Raw genomic sequence first — 21,999 nt, 5'->3', positions numbered from 1 at the left:
ATCACTTGCACAGTTTAGATGAAGATATGAAGTTAAAGTTACAGAGCCAGTTACCAAACTTGACATTGATCTCATGTCAAATTACAAACATGATATTACCAGTCAAACATAGCAGTGGAGCATTCAGAGAAATGCAATCATGCTAAAATTGTGCCTCTGCTGCCACCTATTGGACTACAGAACGTAATAACATCCTAATTAAAGGATAATACCACAGCGTTTTAGAAAAGTGTTGCCACTGTCGATTTAGACTCTACAGTCTGCCTTACTGTTCTTTTTCTGTATGAAGGAATTGCAGGTGTAACATGAACTGTTTGTCTTTATAGTTTATTTGAATAGTTTGTTCACATAAAAGCGTAATTCTGCTATCATTTCTGAGACGTGGACTCACACCTCAGAACACCCAAATCTCTTGTTGTAGTATGGCCTCCTCTCATGTCTAAAGGCAGACTGGTCCTGTGCCACTGTGTGGCCCAGTGTGGTGCACAGTTGGACAGTCATGGAGAAACGTTCGAAACCGCTTCCTTAACCTGCCGCAGTCAACACAGAAGAACAGCTGTAGTTCAGCATAACAACAACAACAACACTGCCATACATTTCGAACCTCCTCAATATCCGCTTTGTACCCGTTGCCATAGAAAATGACATGAACTCAGCTTTCCCTGTGTGTTTCTGTTTGCTTTTAGCATATGTTCTAGCTACTTGGATTAACAGACGATGGAAAGCTGATGACCAGGGGCTCGTTTAACAAAAGCGATTTGCGAGCAGTGTTTACACACAGATTGCAAATGGTGTCAGCGTCACATTTTGTTCATACATTGTCGCTCGCAAACTGCAGATGACTTTGTGAGTCTTACAAGGCTCTAACATGATTGTGTATGGGTTGCAAGGATGACATTTAGTGAAATGTTTCAAAATTAACAGGAGAGGAAATTATCTCATGTTGCAAATCGCAGCTCGCATGTTGCAAACTTGGTGAAATGGGCCCGTGTTGTATGAAACCATGTAACTGCTTTTTAAAAGGTTACACACAAAGTTTGAGTATCAAATACTCAAAAGGCATGAAAGGTGGTTTTGAAACATCTGTAGTTTGTGTTTGGGGCACTTTTATCATGGATGGCTAATTGCTTTGTATGGTTTCACATGGATTTTAAAAGTCAATGACCTCTGTTTATGAATATTTTCTTTCTAGTTATCCAAGTCTCTTCATCAGTTGTTCCAAAGGATATTAGTTTTGTTTAAATACACTTTCAGAAATGAGTAGACTTTTTAAAGAACTGAATTCCACTGTTAATTCTATCCAAAAAAGGATAGGACATGGATATGAACAATTGTAACCGTACTACTGTGATCTTTTTCCCATCAGTACCTGCAGAAGGCTTTTCACAATTATCTGCATCTCCTGTTCGTTTACACACAACTTCAGCTGCCTGCCAGCTGCCTTTCCTGCTTCAGATGGGTCTTCTGATTGGCTCGCCGTGTTCTCATTGGTCAGAGTCATCTTTTGCAGCTTCTCACTCAGTCTAAAAACACATTAAAACACAAAACAGACTTGTCTAAGTGCCCTGCTAGTTACATGTAATTTGGAAGTGAATAAAAACATTAAATTTATTCATGTCTAATTTACACGGTATCAGTATCACTTATGTGGTTCTACATTTTTTATTGTCTGTTTTTTGCTGCTGATTCAGTGCCGGGGGGTTGTTTAAGAGAAATCAGAGTTTCCACTCAGTTGGTGTACCACTGCTCGACTGGATTGAGCGGTTATTGGTTATGCTGCAGTGCATCTGTCCTAACCTTGTGTCTTAGCCTTCTAGTGAATTTTTGTGTTGCTGACCTTTGTTGATCAGAGGAGGAGCAGCAGGCCTGGATGGTGTCCATCAGCTGAACTCTGACTGCTTTCCCTGCTGGACTGGACAAAACATCAGACACGCTGCAGCCAGGGAACAGATTCATGAGCATAGGAGGCAGCTACACAAACAAACACACAGACACACACATTAACTACTTTTTACTCCTGCAAGCTTTGGGAATATTAACAACAAATTCATTGTTTTCTAAGAGGATCATTAGTGAAAAATGTCTGGACCAGACTGATCAATATGCAGAATTAATTGCATTAATGTAAAGAAAAGATTATCTTAAATAAACCACAAAATCTGGGTTATACACAGACACTATATATACAGTAATACTGTGATAACTGTCACAACAGTATCTCAATATTGGTTTGTTTTATTTACTGACAGACTCAAAATGACATGGAAAAGTTAAAATTGTGTTAATCTCATTGAATGAAAGGGTTATCCTTTCAAAAAAATGTTTTATATCAGTGGATCTGGAGGGTGAGACGTAGCTCGACCTCCTCGCTGGTGGGATCCAGGATCATCATGCAGATGAAGTCCTTTCTGGCTCCCTCCAAGTTTAGAAGCTTTCTGAAGGCCTTCGATCTGTTCTCATAGTACTGACTAGCTTTGGGGTTGTACTGGATGGCCAGAGAAAACATCTCAGCTGCCTCCGGGAAAAGCCTGCAGATGGAGACACACATACACGCTCACAAATATAGCATCTAAACTAGATTTGATGACCTTTCTCTCTTGGTTTCTCTGTGTGAATGTGTTAATTTGTGTGTTTATGTGTGTGTGCTTGTGTGGTTCTGACCCATCCTGGAAACAGAAAGAGCCCAGCGTGCTGTGGAGGACAGCGAGGCGAAGCCGGACAGCAGGGTCATCAGGTCGCATCATCTCCTCAGCCTGCTGGTAGTCGGCCAGAGCATAACACCACTCACCCTGCTTATAGAAACAGTCTGACACACACACACACACACACACACACACAACCGCATACATACACATAAACAAATAAATGGATCCTTTAAACCAACGTAATTCAGCATTTATTTCACACAATAGGTCAGGTGTGCAAATAGGTTTGATTTGAATCGATTAACTCCTATTTTAATTTCCAGAACAGCTGCTTCTGATGATCATCAACAGTTTTTTTGATTAATTATTTGGCCTGTAAAACTTTACAAAACAATGAACAATGACCATCACAAATGTGACGTCTTCAAATGTCTTGTTTTGTCCAACCAAAAACCCAAACATATTCAATTTACAATTATATCGAACAGTGAAACCCAGCAAATCATCACATATGGGAAGATAGAACCAATTAATGATTAATAATTTATTAAAATTGTTGTTGATAATCTGTCAATCAACTCATTGATTAATCGACTAATCAATCATTTCTACGCTAGTGTGCTTAGAAATACCAAAATCAAAACTGCCGATGGTTCATTCAGCAAGCAACTTAAAATCTAAATCCAAAATAAATGTAGTCAGTACATGGTTATTATATTCAGGTGTACGGTGGAGAGAGGTGAAACAGTTTAACTGTGCATTTATTGTGGTTGGAGAAGCTCTTCATACGCCACTGCTGTTGATCAGGTTTGTCAGGTTGCACTTGTCTGGCTGACAGTTTCAGTGCCACATACCTAAATATGTACACCTCACCTGGTTGGTCAACATAATTTTCACTACGTATAAACAACAACAAGGAAAAACTTGTCTTTTATACATGCAGAAAGTTACAGATTTCAGCTTGAAAGGGACAGTTAGTAAGTATTTTCTGCCCCACAGCAGCAGACGACAATCAGATTCAGAGTTGTTGATCCAAACCGATGACGGGAACGATGATTTGGCTTATTTATGGCTTTTAAACCTCACATTCTGACTGAAGTTTCAATTTACACAAAATGATTGTGTTTGTGTGCACAGTAGAGAAAGAGACGCACATATACATTCACACACACACACCCGCACAGACCAAGTGTCCAAAACCTCACCTCCTCGGTTCAGGTACAGGCCTGCCTGGCCCTTCTCCTCCTCGATGGCCTTGTTGAGAAGCAGAGTCGCCTCACTGTAGAGGCCTCTGCTGAAGCACTGAACAGCAAAATCATTGTAGGTGAGAACCAGCTGAAACTGCACCTCCTCTTGCACAGAGTCACGCTCGTCCTTCTCGTCTCTGGCCTCCGCCTGACCTCTGAAATCATTCTCCCCCTCCTCGCTCAGCTCCACAGCCTGGACCAGATCCTCGATGGCTGCTGTGAAGTCTTTCATACGTCGGTACAGAATCCCTCTGAAGGACAGAGAATTAGGGTGAATGAAATAGATTTGATTTGAACTGAAATGAAATGGTAACATTTGAAGCCTTTCTCTGTTTCATATTGTTACAAAATCAATATTTTGGGGTTTTTTGGCAGCTCCAATAATTGAGCTCTGGAAACTTGTAATGTGTGTGTGACTTTTTTTTTTTACATTTTATATACTAGATAATGAGCTGATTATCTAGAAAAGTAATCAATAGATTAATGGGAGCCGATGGGAGCCGAAACGTCTTGATTCTGAAAACAGTGTCCAGATGACGACGACTGAAACCTTTGCTACGATGGAACACTCCTGGACGAATGAGGGACTACACCGTCAATAGATTAATTATCGATGAAAAATGTTTGTTAGTTGCAGCTCTTTGCAGTCACATATAACTATACATTTGCATGTTCTCTTCACATCTTGCATCATGCTTTTCATTCAGGCGCCCCGGTTTCCTCCCACAGTCTAAAAACATGCCAGTTATCACTAATATGTCAAACTTTGTTATGTCAACTTGTACATTTTGTTGACTTTACATTATGGCACCGTTGTAACTGAGAGATGTGTTCTACAGATTTTACCACTCTATTTCTTACTTGAAGCTTGTCTGAATGTGTCATATTGGTCGGATTTACCTGAACAGGTAGAGGCGTCCGTCCTGCGGGCAGTTCTGCAGAGCAACATTTATCATGCAGAGGGCTTCCGGCAGCTGGCCAATCAAAGCGCTGTCCACGGCCTTTTGTCTGGCCTGTTCACCGGCTTCCTGCAGCTGCAGCAGCAGGCCTCTGGCCTCCGGACACGTTGGGTTCAACACCAACGCCGACTTCACGTCTTGATAACATCGTGATGTCTGGATAGGCGAGAAAATCACTGGTAGTTTAATCACACACATTTGATAGTGTGTTTACAGTAGGTGCAGTATTTTAAGGCTTTATACAGTATGAGTGTTCTTAAACCCTTCTATGTCTAATTATTTAGATACACTAATTAATTATTATTATGCCAGCAAGATTATACTGCAAGATATTTACATTACCTACACTAACTTCCTTCTGTTAATTTAACTTAGAAATGCTTTATAAGACCTTTGTTTTTGCTTCAACTGTGAAAATAACTGATTTTAAAGTGAAGATCCTGATACAAAACAGTTTGTTTCTTCTGTTGTCTGTGGCCTTGTTATTGGCTGCTTGCAGGGCTGTGGACCTACAGGTTTAAGATCATGCTACTGTCCTATTTAACTGCTTGATTCTTTACAGCATCAGCTAACTTCCTAAGATGTAAAGCGTATATGCTGCTGGCTTTTGGTATTAGTAAGAGGTCCCTGCAGTTGTAACCTGGTTGAGCAGTTTGTGCAGTCTGGCTCTGAGGATGTAAAGGTCAGAGGTGGGACCATCTGACACCATCCAGTCGTTCACCAGCTTCAGACACTCAGCGTGATGACCTGCAGCTGTCAGACAGGCCAAGCTGAAATACGAGGTACAAAATACATTAATGAACAATGTGCGTGAACTAGAAAGAAAACTAGAATGAGAACCATAAAAAACAAAAAGGTGGATTGTAAATCACATATTAAGTCTTGAGTACTTTTGATTAATGACATATTACTGTATATCAGCATATATCTGATGTCATATCTCTACAGATATATCTCTGTAGGGATTGTTCAGCATATTTTTGCAAGATAATTGTTAGTAAACCTAAGCACAAACGCACAACTTTAATCTAGATCATAGTACGCAGGTTCCTGACCTTCTGACCTTGTAGGCCCTGCAGCCGGGCTTCACCTCAGCAGCTTTGCTGAAGGCCTCCAGAGCCTCTAGGAAAAGGCCTCGGTCTAACAAACACTGGCCCTGAGAACAACAGGGAACAGAATGATTGCTATTAAATAATTTTATGTTTGGGCATTTATCTGACATTTTCATGAAGGGTGCCTTATAATCAGTGCAACAGCATTATAAACCTGGATTCCAAGGTGAATGATATTATGAACTTGCATGACAGAGAAACACTAGATAACAAATTAAAGTCCAGGAAGAGAGAACAGAAATGTTATTTTCTTCAGTCAATATCTAGAAACAAAACAGCCAAGATAACAAATTTAATTTCTTTTTCTTATTCTTTTACTTTACTTAATTTACTTAAATTAACACACAAATGATCAGTAATGAGTCCAAACTCACCTGTGTTTCACCGGTGTGTTAACCCAAAAACTGCTCTTAATTCTCCTTAATGCATGGTTTCATTTTTTCAGCACAAACTTATCTGTGGGACTGGTGTATATATTGAATCTATTGGACTGTTGGAATGATACATTTAGAGGTAAAATTTTAAGCCTTTTTTCTTTGCACAAGTCTTTTTTGTCCATAAATACAGATATAATCTATTTTACTTGAACTAAAGAATGTAATGTATCAACTGAAAGGTTCAAATCATATCAACATTACGTCTGCCTGCTTTTATGTGATATAAGTGATAGATTATTTATAAAAACATGTAACAATTTCATATCATGTCTTTTGTTTTAGGCCTTGCAAGTTTAGCCACATCAGATTTTCCTCTTCTGCTGTTTTTACTCTTAAGCTGCTCTGGATAGACACACACTAAAAAGTGTACATGTAACAGTAACAATAAACCCCAGAGAGAACAGAGGAGTGGAGACTCTTACCTGGAGATAGTAGATGAAGGCCAAGCGGGCGCTGTAGACTCCGGGCTCCAGGAGCCAAGCCCGTTTATAACAGGCTGCTGCTGACTGGAAGTCACACAGCTGCAGGTAGGCCTCCGCCTGGCTCACATACAGCTGAGTCTAAAACAAACAATACCAGCAAACAATTGCAAAATACCAAGATAATAAACAAACAGGTGAACTGAAACCACCAGCTGAGTAGTTCGTATGTCTCACAGGTAATTAGATTTTAGATTTGTGCTTAAATACATTATTAGGGTACTTTGATCATTATCATTATAATCAGGGTTACTACTACAGGTAATTTAGAAACAAAGCTTATTTATTGCATTACTCTCTCATAAACACCTGATCTATCTAATCTATCAAAAATGTAATGTGTCAGTACTGCCCATCATTAACTGTGGAAGCATAAATTATAACATACACTAAGTTTTAACATGGGTAACGTTGTGTCCTAGTTAGTCCAGCACCTGTTCTGGCTGCAAAGTGATGGCTTTGGAGAAGCAGATCACAGCCTTCTCATACTGGGACTTTGCCATTGCCTCGTTTCCATTTGTGTAACTGCAAAGAAAAACATAATTTATTCATTTATACTGGATTTCATGTTCCAACTTTGAACATATTTTCAGCAAAGATCCCTCACATTTGGTTTTCCAATATATTTGTAACACAGATATGACCTTTGCTTCTCTTGTAGAAAGCATACCTCATTGCCATTTCAGTAAATCCTAAAGGAAAATACCACAGTATAAATTTACAACACATAGATGTAAGTTAGGCTAAAGTAGAGCCCTTTCATTCACTCCTGAAAATGTGTTTTTCTTTCATTTCATTCATGATTCTCACTGCTCTGCAGCCTTGCTCTGAATGATGAGGCTCCCCTGTAGCTCTGGTTTTTGAGGGCGCTTCTCTCCTGGTGCCAAAAAGATTTTACTGGAGCCAAAAAGCTGCTGGAAGGTGCTTTTTCTCCTGGCCTCATCCAGCTCCTCTTCTGACACATCACTGAGAAATAAACTCTGGTCTTCTGCCTGCTGGTGGACAATCAATTGACAAAGATTTAATATTAAATACCAACACATTTCAGTTTTCCTGACTGACAATCAAAGCATGTTAATTTCCTAGGAAAACAACAAACTATTTTTAAGTAGACTATCAAACACTACTGAGTTTGTTTGTTAGCTTGTCATTAAGTTAGTAATGTATGTCTACTTATTTAAAAACATTGTGGATTTGGGTATCCAGTTTTGTTCATGTACAGCTTTCAGCAGCAGTTCCAGTATTGTGCTTATTTTATAATATAATAGTAATAATAATAATAACAATAATAATAATAGTAAAATTCAATTTCAAATGTAACTTTAACTTCAACTTTACATAAAGAACGAAACCAAAAATAAATAAATTAAAAATGTTCAACTCGTTGTTAAAATATTCTCCGTACTTTTGTACCTTTTGGTGCTTGTGTTATATTAGTTAACACTAAATGATTGACTTTTATTTCATTTATCAAACACAGCTAGCTGTTAGCTAGCTAACGTTAAATGGGTGAGAATGAAACGCTGCTGTCAACCTAGACAACAACGTTATCTTATAACGTTACTGCTTTAATTTTAGTTTTACTGAAAATAAAAACTATTCAACTGTCTAGTTAGCTTCTGACTAAGCCTTACAGTAAACTCAATTTAAATGTAAATATCCAATGAGTTTAACGTTATCTCGTGGATGTACTATAAGAACTCTCTTAATACATCCGGGGTTTATATGTTAATTGTAACTTCTAGCTAACTACTACTGCTAAAACATTTGTTTAACGTTACCATCTGGTCATTTCTCTCCTCAGAAGTGCCCATTGTGTCGTTCAAAAAGCTGATATAAGCTCTTTTACATTAGCTTAGTAACTTTTGCTCGGTTTATTTGTACTTTGCTGACATTTTAGAGTCGTTACGTAACGTTAAAAATCTGGTTGTCACCATGGAAACCAGCTTCAACACTCCGAGTCCGCGCGCGAGGAGCCAGAGGCTTTTATTTTCCAGACAAACTCGTTTGAGATAAACTGCGCCCGGAAAACATACAGGAAGTCACCGAAATGTTTCCATCCTGTTACATCCATCTGAAGGCTGCCTGTAGTTTGCTAACCATGTTCGGATAATTATGGCTGAAGAAATCGCGTGTTCTTGATCGCTGATGAAGTCAGTTAACCAAGTGCTAGCTAGTTAACTGCGTTGCTACTATAAATGGCTTTAGTTTAGCCCTGTTCGGGTCTGTCTCATACCCAGTCCCGAACAGGGCTAAACTAAAGCCATTTATAGTTAAATAGTTATAGTAATAGCTTTCGCTAATTCTCTGTGAAACAGGTGAATGAAACTGCCCTCGACAACCCGGTGTTTCAGCTGACAGTAGGAGCTACAGAGGTGAGGTTTAGATCTGCCCCAACAGCTACACGAAGACTTTTATTTTGAAAAAGACCGGAAATAACAGCCACACACACGATGATCAGCTGACTGAGATGTTGACAAAGCAAGTCGGCTGCCGGTGGTGGAAGCAAAACCCCCTCGCTGACAATTTCGGCGGAGTTTTAGTCTTGCCTGGCCTGTGATCCATGTATAGGTGAGCAAGAAGAGAGAGTAAACGCCAGGAAACCTCCCTGCGGTCGGCATGGACATCCAGAACGAGAGGAGAAGGCTGCTGGATGCGGAGGGTGGAGATGAGGATCCTACAGGACTCATATCTGAGCAGGATGCTTATCTGAGGTCAGTTAACACGCAGACACACCGGTACGAGCTCAGTGTAGCTGCAGTCAGTAAACTGCATGATCAGCTGGAAGAGTAGTGTTGCTGCAGTAGCGAATGGGGCCTAAATAAGCAAACAAACAAAGATGGATTGTTAAAGGGTCATTCCAGAGGTTTTGCATGTCTTAGCCCATTTACTTTAAGGACATTTAGCTTTACCACGCATCAATAACGTAATTGTTTAGCCAATGAAGTGCCAGGTAATAGTGAAAAATGTCCATCACAAGTTCCCAAAGCCCAAGGTGACGTCTTCAGAGATTCACTTAACAAGGTTTTTAAATAATTAACTGTTTTAGCAAAACTTTTGTTGTTGTTGTTGTTGTTTTCCATGTACTACAGAAAAGAATGCAAACCAATGGCTGCCTGGAACAGTAGGATATATGTATGCAAAATCTATAAGTGTACAATCTGCTTTCGTAAATGGTCAGCAAAAATGGAAAGTCTGCATAATTTGTAGTTACTGAGCTAAAACTTGCACTGGTACGGTCCTTTAAATGCTGTTTAGTCACGCTCCAAATACTTTTCTACCACATTATCAGCGTGTTGATGTACTTCTTCACTGTTCCATCTGTTAACCTCAGACACCACTGTAGAACATGGATTTAACTTTTTTTTTTTTTTTAGTGTTTAAACTGTTTATTAAAAGTCATGTTACTCTGCTGAAACCAAACTTCACTGTATGTCATTAACAAACATTAAAAAACATGCGGCTCCTGTTGATCGTACCCATGCAATGCAAAAAGAGCATAGACAGAATATAAATTACATTATTTTAATATAACACAAAATAAACTGTTTGCAGATTACTCCTCTGAATGTCAGTTTATAGAGCGCCCACAGAATTCAACTCTTTTACTGAGGCATTTTAACGTGCAAACGTTTGAGACACTGACCTTTGACCTTTACCTCCTTGACCCGCTCTGTTCCTCTTTCCACAGTAAAGTGAAAAACAAGAACTTGTACCTGGCGACGTTTGTCTCTGTTCTGGGTCCCATGAGCTTCGGGTTCGTGTTGGGATACAGCTCTCCTGCCATCCCCGAACTTACCAGGATCGCGGACCCTCGGCTGCGGCTGGACGATGTCCAGGCCTCCTGGTTTGGGGTATGATGGCCGCCATGATGATTTAATATCACATGCCTCGAAGCAATAGAGCTTTTAGACAGTGTGTTTTTAACTTATCAGCAGTTTAATGTCATCACATGGTATCCAAACACACCTCGGTGGAGTCACTTGAGTTCAAACCTAGTTACAGTATAAAGAAACACAGAACAGAGCTCTCATAGTAACACAAGTCAAATGTAATTACAATGAAAGATTTGGTTGTCTTTAGTTACTTACGTATGAAGCTAAACATGTCTGGTGTGAAGCTAAATATGTATTACTTCCTGAAAATTTACAGAAGTTATTAAACCGAGAGTTTTATGAGCATGATTTTAAAAGCCAATATACATGTACTACACCAACGTGTGTTTACATCTCAGATTGTGAGGAGAAACAACGGAAGTCATTGAGGGATTTGTTTTTAAATGCAAATGTACTTCCATTGTGGGAATTTTGAAGGACACTATAAAGTGCGTTTAATTTCACAATTCAGACACCCAAATAAAATGACAGACAGTAAATATAGTGCACTATATAGTAAATAAGGCATCATTTCAGACACAGCCAATGTTAGGTGACTGGCAGTAGAATTTTTCCCAGTTGAATCATCAGTACAAAAGATGAACGACTGTGTTAGAAAATCTCTGGTATTTGGTACTGTGGACATAAAAACTACAACTCCCAAGGTGCATTTCAGTAAGAAACATCCATTCACTGCTAACAATTGCTGCTTCTTTTTGGTCATTGAATGTGTATAATTGTTCTTGTTAAATGGGTATTTTTGTGTGAACGTGTCGTTTGGTGTTATAAACTGAAATTAGCATCACAAATAAACATGACTCAACGGTTTAGGTAGAAAGGCTAGTCGGCGAAAAAGTGCAGATTTGAACAAAATGGCAATAACTTACCATTGTAGTTTTTACTTGGAGTATTAGAATTGGTCAAATGCAAATCAAATTCTAGAAGTTATTTCCTGAAGCTCTGTGTTGTTTGCCTTTCAGTCCATAGTGACGGTGGGCGCGGCGGCGGGCGGCCTGCTGGGCGGTTGGATGGTGGGGAAGGTCGGCAGGAAGCTCAGTCTGATGTTCTGCTCGGTGCCATTCGTCTTTGGTTTCACCATCATCATCGCAGCACAGAACGTGTGGATGCTTTACTTCGGCAGAGTGCTCACCGGCCTCGCCAGCGGGGTCACATCACTGGTCGTCCCGGTGAGGAGCACCTGACCGTCTCTTTCTGCTCTGTTGCTCATGTAAACACCTGTTTATCACCATGTTGTCATCTGTCCTAACACTGACATGGGATGGCTTTTCTTTCTCTTCTGCCTGCTCTCCTTTGTTGATGTTCATACTGTGATTTTCTGCCCTGTGGCCACCAGCCTCACTATAAATACACGCACGTTAAAAATCAGATTACTTCGTACAGTCGGTTTAAATCAGCCATTTGCTTCCTTGGTGGGATTCCTCTGAAACCCCAGTTTACAGGCAGTCTGGTCTGTAATCACATTCCTTCACTGGTATATTTGTGTTTTTAAGATTACATGTTTAAAAAAACATAAAAAATCTCTCAATCATCTTTTCAATTAATCGTTAATCTCTAGAATATATTTTGCTAGATGAATGTCTCTCTGAGCTGAAACAACTCATTGAGAAGCGATTGATCAGTTGACAGAAAATTAACTATTTTAATCAATCAAAAATGCCAAACGTTCTCTGGTTTTAGCTTCTCAAATGTGAGCATTTGCTGTGTTTCTGTATTTTACATCATTTTAAGTTGTGATGTTTGGGTTTTAGACATTTGGGAGAACAACACACGCAATTTGAGGACATAATTTTGGGCGCTGGTAACTTGCAATGTGCGTTTTTCTACACCAAACTATTAATCAGTTAATCAGGAAAATAAATGTAATTTTAATCAATAATAAAATAATCATTAGTTGCAGAATTAAACGTCTAAGCAGTAATAGTATTAGATGAATCGTTTTGGCACTGCTTGGAAAGACCCAGGTTTCCAAGCTTCATTATCACGTTTCGATGGATAAAAGCCTCCGCTAAAGTGCCTCAAATATCATTGAGAGTTGGTCGACTGCTGTCAGTAACTCTGATGTTCTGGTATGTCCTCCTGTGTAATTTTCTCTTTTTCTCTCTTCATACAGCTGTATATCTCTGAGATGGCACACGAGCGGGTACGCGGGACGTTAGGCTCCTGTGTGCAACTCATGGTGGTGCTCGGCATCATGGGAGCGTATCTCGCAGGTATGTAAGCTCAGCTGTAAGTGTTTACGGCGTCCTTTAATCTCATTTTGTAAAGTCTGACTCAGGTTATTGACTCTCGCTGAATGTTTAAATGAACATAAGGAAGAAAAAACATCCAAAGTCCCACAAGGTTACTCTAACACAGCAGTTTACACGCTGTAAATCATTGAGAGTTTTCCATGATGTAACTTACAGCTTAACAACATCCACCATAATAACAGTAGCTACATTATGCAGAGCTACAAATCTGCATAATATCTTTGCTGGTATTCTCTTTGTCGCTCTGTCAGACACCCTGTGACAACATTGGTTTTGTTTGAAGTGCTTTTTCTGAGGTTGCTATACTGTTTTAAACCTCTGGATCAAAGACTGTGAAGAAGAGATTACCAAAGCCTGGCCTTCATGTCATGTGATCATCCTCAGATATGATAAGAGTCCTGTGCTGCAGCCTCACTGGTTGACCTGTGTGAAAACAGCTGCTGCTCGCTAATCTTGTTAGCTGCATGCCATTCTCGTTTACCCAATAAAAGCTGATGTGTCACATGAGGTGGGTTGTTTCGTGTTAGGGGACCGTTTGTTATGTCATTTGGGTTAAATGACCCTTTTAATGTGACAAGTAAAAACAAAGCTGATTCCATGAACTAAAGATCTGTTTAGTGTCACAATGAAGAGAAATGAATCATCAGATGGAATAACTTAACGTAGAATGAGGAATAATTGTTTGACAGCTTGCAAGCTGAAAAAAGAAAAATTCAACTTTGTCACAAATCAGCTGCTGTTCAGCACAAACGTGAACAATGTGATCATTGTAGAAAATTCAGTGGAACAATCAGATCAGCAGAGAAATATATTTTTGGACGCAGCAAATGAAGACATTCGTGAGGAAACGTAGACTTGACAAGGCTCCGCTGTGTCCTGCAGCCTTCAGTCTGTCATGTACAGTTCAGTACCGCACGTTTATAACACAACTGGGGAAAAACTCAAATCTTCTTGATCAGCCAATTAAAAATAGGGACAAGACGGCAAAGGCATCTGATGTCATGGTGTGAATTTTGATAGAAAATTCATCTTTCTATTGGCTGGTCCCTTAATTCCCAAGGGGATTCAGGACCCCTCAGCATCCTCTCAGTCGGATACCTGATTCATAAACCAAAATAATTAAAATGTTTGTCATAAATCCACAAGATTACGCTCTGCACAGCAGCAAGAAAAGACATTCAAATCTGAGATCTTTTTCTTTTTATTGTGGAGACAAATTATATTACAGGGAAAAGAAGTTATATTACAAAAGGTCATACTCTCTGGTTCCAGTTTCTCATTCTGAGCTGTGTGGACTCATCCTGCAGGTCTCTTCCTGGACTGGCGCTGGCTGGCGATCTGCAGCTCCATCCCGCCTACGCTGCTGATGGTCTGTATGTGCTTCATGCCAGAGACGCCCCGGTTCCTGCTGTCACAGGGCAAGAGGCGGGAGGCCGAGGAGGCGCTACGCTTCCTGCGAGGACCGGACGCCCCCGTCGAATGGGAGTGCGCCCGCATCGAGGACGCCTGTGATGAGCAGGTGGGTCTGTGGTTGGCTGGCTTAGCTGTTATGTGGTGGGCAGTTTCAGCCAGTAAGAATGTGGTTTGTGATTGAACCACAGTAGACGCTGCAGACACCAAGGGCTCAAATCAACAAACCACCAGAAAACCTAAGACTGAAGATTTTCTGACCACAACAGCACCTTCCTCCTCGATGCTAATGCCACCACTGTTGAAGTAAATACCCAGACTGTTTAGGTTAAAGGGTCCAACAGTCTAGTCTGCAGTCCCAGACAATGAAATGTCTCACTGATTGGATCTGGAGTTTTGCCAGTGAGAACTGCTGTGTGGCCTGATGACTGTGGTCTTTCTCTCGTCTCTCAGGGCTCAAGTTTCCAGATGTCCGACCTGAAAGACCCTGGTGTCTACAAGCCTCTGGTGATCGGCGTCATGCTGATGTTATTTCAGCAGATGACGGGTATCAATGCTATCATGTTCTACGCTGAGAACATATTTGAACAGGCACATTTTCAGGTGAGGGGGCTTTAAATATTTATTCAGGGGAAATTAACACAAGCTCTCAGCTTTCCATTCAATTACAAATGTGTTCAATTTGGCACATGTGCACTACAACTACTGTCCATCAGTGTCAATTTTGTCTTTGTCCTCTCATTTTTATCAGTAATTGTGTTCTTGTTTAGGTGAAAATATGGATTTATTACCAGGTGCTAAGCAAAGAGTATGTGGTATCTATCAGAATTGGCCTCTTCTTACCAAAAATAGCTTCACAGTGGTCTAAAGTGGAACCTGATGAAATTTTTTAGGATATACTGAAAAAATATGACACGTTTTTGATTATAAAAAAGAACAATAAAATATAATCAATCAAAACAATGAAGTTTGTATTACACAACTACCTGTTCTGATCAATCATATAATCATAACTTTTAAGAATGTACTACAACTGAATCTAAATGTAAACAAAAACTAAATTTCAACCAGAAATCCCACACACAATTATAATTTCATGTACGAACACATCAGAAAGCTATAGCACATTTTGTACATTTTCAGTGAAAACATAATTGTGTCAGATAGGTGTGAATGTTTTGTTGTTGTTTTTCAGGAGAGTGACCTGGCTTCAGTGATCGTGGGTCTGATTCAGGTCGTCTTTACAGGAGTGGCAGCGCTGATCATGGACAAAGCTGGAAGGAAAGTCCTTCTCATCATCTCAGGTATTTTCAATCAAATTGAATCATTTAAACAAATTTGATTTACTTTTTTTAATATCAAAAACTTCCTTTGGGGGGACAATGAACCACAAAGTCCTGTTTGTCGCATGTCATTCCCCGTTTCTCTCTCCTCTCATTTACTGCCATCTCTCTACTATCGACTCTAATAAAGATATAAAATGCCCAGTAAAATACAAAACAATGTATTTTAAGTACTCTTTTTTTTTTATTGGATAGTGGTATTGGGTTTTAGAATTAAATCATCTCATCAGTTCAGCTCTTTAGCACCAGGCAAGACTGCGAGGTCATGACAGATTCGGTTTGTTTTCCCATTGATAATCAAGGTGTTGCCATGGCGATCAGCACCACAGCGTTCGGGGTTTACTTCTACCTGATGTCCAAACTTCACAGCACCGCCTCGGTGAGCCTCTTGATGCTGGACAACCAGAGCAAGGCTGGCGAAGAACCCCACGCTGACCTGGCCTGGCTGGCCCTGGCCAGCATGGCCGTCTTCATCACAGGTGAGATCCTCTAATCCATTCAAAGTTATTAATGCTACCTCATCAGCAGCATGAAAGATGTTATATTTAAATGCTGAGGTCAAAATGATGAATCAAGATTCCAAAAGGTTCAGTGAAATAATTGTGTTTCCCAAATTAACTCAACAACAATACAATGCTAAAGATACTTAGCACTTTTCATCCCTCTCCTCTCCCTCTTTCCTTCCCTACACATTTTACATATCCCATCAACTTTCCACTATAACTCTCCAGCTGTTACATTTCCCCTTTTCTCCTATGTTTTTGTCTATTTCTTGTTCTTTGTAGCATCCTTTTTGTGAAATGTTTTGTGTTATATATGACATGTTTCATCTCTAAGTAAAGAGGATAAAAAGCTGATGTTGTGTGGCAGTTGGGGACAATGAACTAGTAGGTGGGGGCAGTGGTTCCCATTTTTAAAAAGGGTACCTGGAGAGTTTGCTTCAGTTGTCAGCTGATAAGCAGATCATTTCGCCCCTGATAATGTTAGATAGCACAAATTCACGGAGATAAATCTGGGAGTCATCTGCAAAGCAAATCAACTTAGACAACATTTAGGGTAACTACAGTGGTGATGGGGATTTTCAAGAACATATGGATTGGTCTGTGTGTTCCCCACAGATCATACAATATTAATAATTGTTGCTGTGTTCAGGTTTTGCTCTTGGGTGGGGTCCAATCCCGTGGCTGGTTATGTCGGAGATTTTCCCCGTCAAAGCGAGGGGGGTTGCCAGCGCTGTCTGCGTCCTCGCCAACTGGAGCATGGCGTTCATCGTCACCAAAACCTTCCAAGACATGATGGTGAGTGCTCAACAGGACACTATTTCAAGAGCTTTGGTTATGTAAAATACATTTTGGGACATTTGATTTTTTTTTATGGGAGGCCAGATAGGACATGAGTAAAGCTATGGTTTTCTCATGATCACGTTTCTCACAATTTCAACATACAGTTTAGATACAGATAGGTATTGAATGAATGAGGCATAACATCCTGTTAAAACTGTTACCTTATGATCACAGAATACGTTAATAGTTTCAGCAACGTCAAAACTTTTTCTCGCAATCATGAGGCGATTATTTTGTGTTCACAGGAAAACACAGCTACTTAATTTATTAAATCTTGACTATGATTATGAGAAAGCAGAACATGAGAAACATTACATAAGGATTTGGATAAGGAAAAACTATTATTAAATTTTTTTACATTATATATATTTATTTATATTTTTTTTTTACTATTTTCTGACATTTTAAAGACTAAATAATGAATCGAGTAAATGAAAAAAAAAATCAACAAATGATTTGATAATTAATAAATAATCCTTAGTTCTGGCTGTGTATACAGTCCTGCTGGCTTTGTATGTGTTTTGGTATCTTTGGTGTTTTGGTATGAAACCTTCCACTATGGCCTCTTCAACATCACTGAGACATCCATGTCTGTATCTGCGACCTCTTCCAGAGTCTTCTAACCAGCGCGGGAACCTTCTGGCTGTTCGCCTCCATGTGCATCATCAACGTCATCTTCACCATGGCCTTCATCCCAGAAACAAAGGGCAAAACACTGGAGCAGATCGAAGCCACTTTCAGAGGGACATCAGGTCCATGAAGCCTCCCACCTGCCAAAAAACATCCCACGTGAAAAATCTGACTGGTCCTTGGGACACTGTGAGGGCATTTCAAAAATCTTTTTTTATTTTAAATATTTTAAATTTTATTTGTTTTTATCACAGAAACAACTCAACCTAATGCAGACTGATACAAGCACTGTAATGAATCCTGCCTTCACGGTGGTTGTAAGTGTTTTAGAGAGGTGTTGATTCAAATTGTATGATCATTTTGTAGCTTATGGTGCTGTTGAACTGTATGGCTGAGAGGTGTTTCTAATATTTTCTCCATCCCAAGTATATCAGTGAGGTTAGACCAGACATGGGCAAACTACGGCCCGCGGGCCACACACGGCCCTTTGGGCTTATTAATCCGGCCCGCCCAAACGTGACCAAATTATATTAAAATAGGTACGGGTAAACCTTGTTCAATTTACCTTTCCGCTGGAATCAGAATCAGAATCAGAAATACTTTATTGATCCCCGAAGGGAAACTCTTTGTTACAGCAGCTCGCCTTTACGTCAGTGCACACAAGAGAAAGCAAAAAATATAATACAATACACTATAAAAACAGGTCAGAATAATGCCCACGTTTCCCCAAAAGATGGCGCACTTCAGCTACATTGACCTTGTTCGCATGTATTACTCTCTTCTTCTCTTATGAGCCCTTCTGCAAAAATGAGCTTATCAAAGAAAAGAAACGTGGATAGTGAGCGCCGAGTGTTTAATACGGAGCGGACAACAAAATCTTTTTTCACTGAAGTCCGATCAAAGGCTGTCTGCCTAATATGCCAAGAAACTGTCGCGGTTTTCAAAGAGTACAGTATCAGTCGTCACTTTGCTACGAAGCATGCCAACTACGCTAGCAAGCAGTCAACGCAGGAACGGACGGCCCGGCCCCTCTGTCGAATTTTAGAACCCACTGTGGCCCGTGAGTCAAAAAGTTTGCCCATCCCTGGGTTAGACTAAACTGGCAATTGGGTGTAAATCATCTGTTTCCGTAGGAAGTCTGACCTTGATAATCACGCCATTCAATACAGTTTTCAGGTCAAATCCTTTAAATGTTACGTTTTATGCAGAGTAACAACATATCTAACAGCAACAAAATAATCAGAAAATGTTACTGGACTAAAAACTGGACTAAAGCACTCAATTGCAGAGTGACTCCCAGTGAGAAGATTCAGCACAGGTTTAGTGTCTTGTTCAAAAACACTTGGATTGGATGGGACACTGTGGCTGTGGTGGAGATGAACCTGCATCCTCAGAGTGCTGCTACCTCCAGTAACCCTCTACACTGCCCCCTGCAGGTCTCACTGCTGTAATTCACCTCAAAGTCTACACATTTAAATTCTTCTGTGCAGGTTTAAAATATCCTTTCTTTGGACAGTTTGACATTTAACCAGCTTAACAGAAAACTATAAAACTGAAAATAATGTGCATAGTAAAAGTTATAACACTGGGGTTTTTACACAGGTTAGCAGCAAGTATCAGAGTGAAATTGGTGTTAAAGGTATACTCCAACCCCAAATCTTACTTTTGAGCAGCCTATCAAAGACTTTTTGTAAAGAGAAAAGAAGCAGTGGTAAGCTTGAAATAATGTCAGGTACAATAGATTCCAAAGGTGTCGAGCTTTTACTGTGGAAAAAACAAAACAAAATGTCCATAGATGTTTCTCAAACTGCTGCTGCAGCATGATGAACTTTTCCACTGTTCCAGTTTTCACCAGCTATGGTTAAAACGCAGCATCTGTCTTAATGCTCGTGTATCACCCGTTTGAGTTTATTATTTCGGCAGGTTGAAATCTGTCCTTAAACAGATGTTAGTTTCCTACACCGAGAACACGTTTGGTCGAAATGTTCACATTATTTTCATTATTGTAGGGAATACAGAGACTTTTTGAAACAGTATAGGCGTTCACTTAGTTTGATTCAGTGCCAAAAGCATCAGGATTGTTTTCTTCCTTCTCTAGGTCAGAATCGTTGCTTCTTAAACGCAAAACAAAGTGCATCGAGAAAGAATTTTGCAGAAGCTTTATGGTACTGATGTTTTGGGAAGCGAGTCTGCTGTTTACACTGACTGTGCTGACTGTTAATTTAACTGTGTAGTTTACATCATCAGAGAAATGAAGTGAAACTAAACAGATTCTGTGATGCAAAACGTTTTTCTAACATCTATCATATCATCAATATAATGAAATACAGCCAACTCTAAACTATTTTATAAGAAACAGTATGGGTTTGATTTTGTAAATTTTTTTGTAATAATTTTCTCTTGGGATATTCTTAAGAGTGGAAAGGAAATGTTTTAAGCATTATCGGACTTCTACACACTTGAGATGATGATGATATTCAATTTCATACTCAAGAAGAAGTGACTTCTCTGAAGAAAACAGATCATCCAACTCAGTTTACAGTTTATATGATTTTTATGTCCTTTTGTCTCTTGTTTGTCTCTCTGTGTCTGTTTTTGGTGTTTGTTTGCTATGAGTTCAGTGAAGCTATGAACTAGATAAACCATTCCACTCTTCAGACCCTTTTTCTGGTGTTTGTAATATATATAATTTACAAATTCACTCTGAATTCAGTCCGAACAGGATCAAATGAAGCTCTTTGACTCAGTTTCTCCATTATGAATTTCCTGGTTTGTGTTCGTTATCCCGGTGTGAAACTGAATCGTACCATAAACTGTCTGTGAATAAAATCACTGTGTTGTTTTGAACATCTTGTGTTATGCAGTAATGATTCAAGGATCTTCAGATTTATTATTATTATAAATTACAGCCTCCACTTGTCAAAAGTCGACATGTGATGCAAAGGGCAGAACGACATCCGACAAACGACAAGCCTTTCATCAAAGTAAACATATTAAAGCAAATACAAAACTCTGGCGGGATATTGTATTTATCTAAAATACATGGATTTACAAAAGTAAATCATTTTAAACGGAATATTTAACTTTAAATCAGGAGTTGAATGGTTGCATGGGGCCATAAAACCCATTGATTAAGAATATGTTGAAATGACAAATGTACATTACAAATTACTTCAGTTTTAGCTGAGAATAAAAAGTGTTTGTATGTGAAAGGAAACATTTGATTTTATTCATTACTAACTAAATTACTATCTCTTAAAGGCTGAAATAGAAAAAGGTCAAAAGTTGAGCAAATGTATCACATTTGAAACCTAAAAAACATAAAACATAAAAATAACAGATGCAAGATGTTCTTTTGGTAATATGAGACAGGCTCATAGCAGACAACTTTTTTAAACATTATTTTAATTACAGTAAAATTAGTTTTTAAAAAAGGCTGTATTTTTATTTATTTCTTATTTTAGTTTATGTATGTTTCTATGAATTCAACCTCTTATAAATCCCAGTTTAATTTGTCATTTATAACAATTACTTGTTTCTGCATCTGAACAATAAAAGATATGTTTTCAAAATACTTGTATTTTATTTCTGTCTCCAAAAAACAATCTAAATATAATCACATTTGAAATATTGTTATGTTTCAGAGCCAAACTGCCTTCAGAGGCATCCTGCTCTAAATGTTGTGTACTTAGTTTAAAACTTTGGACAACATAAACCACCAAATTACAGAATAGCCTACAAAGTTATTAACACTATTATTAAACACATTTTCTTCCTTTATTGTGCAAAAGCCAGGTAAAAACGTTAAGGGCATTAGTTAGTAACAAATTGTCATAATGCATTAATATGGAACAGAACAAGATAAAACAAAAAAGAAAAACACAAAGTCATAAAATACTTATCAGTGAAATCAACATAAATGAACTAAGGGTAAGAGTCCTAATCAATCAACATAAATGGGTCAAATAAAGAAAGAAGTTTCAGCCATTTTTGAACAGATTTTGTAAACAGATTCACTTCATTCTTGCTTACTTACATTACATCGTTTTCTCCCTCATGTATACTCCAAAAAATAAATAAATGGAAAAATAGGAAATTACATAGAAATAGAAATAAGCAATAAATAATAATTTATTTAATTCACTTACAAAAAGAAAACACAAAGAATGAGGAAAATGTAAATCACTTTGTAGTAGGGCCCTGCATTTCCTTGTATTCAAAATTAGGTAGGCTGGGTTTTGTATTCTTT

The 21,999-nt window shown here is 38.9% G+C and overlaps 2 protein-coding genes across 5 annotated transcripts; one reads left to right on the top strand and one right to left on the bottom strand.

The window, feature by feature from the left end:
- Positions 1 to 311: 311 nt before the first annotated feature.
- On the bottom strand, positions 312 to 8,799 carry LOC122876158 (tetratricopeptide repeat protein 16-like). 3 transcript variants are annotated; one of them, XM_044196136.1, is made up of 13 exons: positions 8,661 to 8,799; positions 7,690 to 7,874; positions 7,314 to 7,404; positions 6,823 to 6,960; positions 5,907 to 6,007; positions 5,492 to 5,621; positions 4,793 to 5,007; positions 3,851 to 4,143; positions 2,662 to 2,806; positions 2,363 to 2,528; positions 1,838 to 1,971; positions 1,370 to 1,523; positions 312 to 530 (listed from the first exon to the last, which is right to left on the bottom strand). In XM_044196136.1, exons 1-13 carry the CDS (start codon positions 8,691 to 8,693, stop codon positions 498 to 500), a joined length of 1,818 nt encoding a protein of 605 aa, XP_044052071.1. In that variant the 5' UTR covers positions 8,694 to 8,799; the 3' UTR covers positions 312 to 497. The 3 variants fall into 3 exon arrangements, with proteins under 3 accessions (XP_044052071.1, XP_044052073.1, XP_044052074.1); XM_044196138.1 differs by having other exon boundaries at positions 7,690 to 7,871; positions 8,661 to 8,793; XM_044196139.1 differs by lacking the exons at positions 7,690 to 7,874; positions 8,661 to 8,799 and adding an exon at positions 7,550 to 7,661.
- A 363-nt stretch (positions 8,800 to 9,162) lies between these two features.
- On the top strand, positions 9,163 to 20,597 carry slc2a8 (solute carrier family 2 member 8). Of its 2 annotated transcripts, none has more exons than XM_044196140.1 (10): positions 9,163 to 9,593; positions 10,571 to 10,733; positions 11,735 to 11,941; positions 12,886 to 12,985; positions 14,332 to 14,543; positions 14,888 to 15,037; positions 15,630 to 15,738; positions 16,080 to 16,256; positions 16,930 to 17,075; positions 17,734 to 20,597. In XM_044196140.1, the coding sequence occupies exons 1-10, from the start codon at positions 9,499 to 9,501 to the stop codon at positions 17,878 to 17,880; spliced, it is 1,506 nt and encodes a 501-aa protein (XP_044052075.1). In that variant the 5' UTR covers positions 9,163 to 9,498; the 3' UTR covers positions 17,881 to 20,597. The 2 variants fall into 2 exon arrangements, with proteins under 2 accessions (XP_044052075.1, XP_044052076.1); XM_044196141.1 differs by lacking the exon at positions 9,163 to 9,593 and adding an exon at positions 9,684 to 9,903.
- Positions 20,598 to 21,999: the final 1,402 nt, after the last annotated feature.

Source organism: Siniperca chuatsi, linkage group LG5 (assembly GCF_020085105.1).
Source record: "Siniperca chuatsi isolate FFG_IHB_CAS linkage group LG5, ASM2008510v1, whole genome shotgun sequence".
Classification (NCBI taxonomy): Eukaryota; Metazoa; Chordata; class Actinopteri; order Centrarchiformes; family Sinipercidae; genus Siniperca; species Siniperca chuatsi.
Note: the sequence above shows the minus strand (reverse complement) of the source record. Positions and strands in the feature narration are given on the sequence as shown.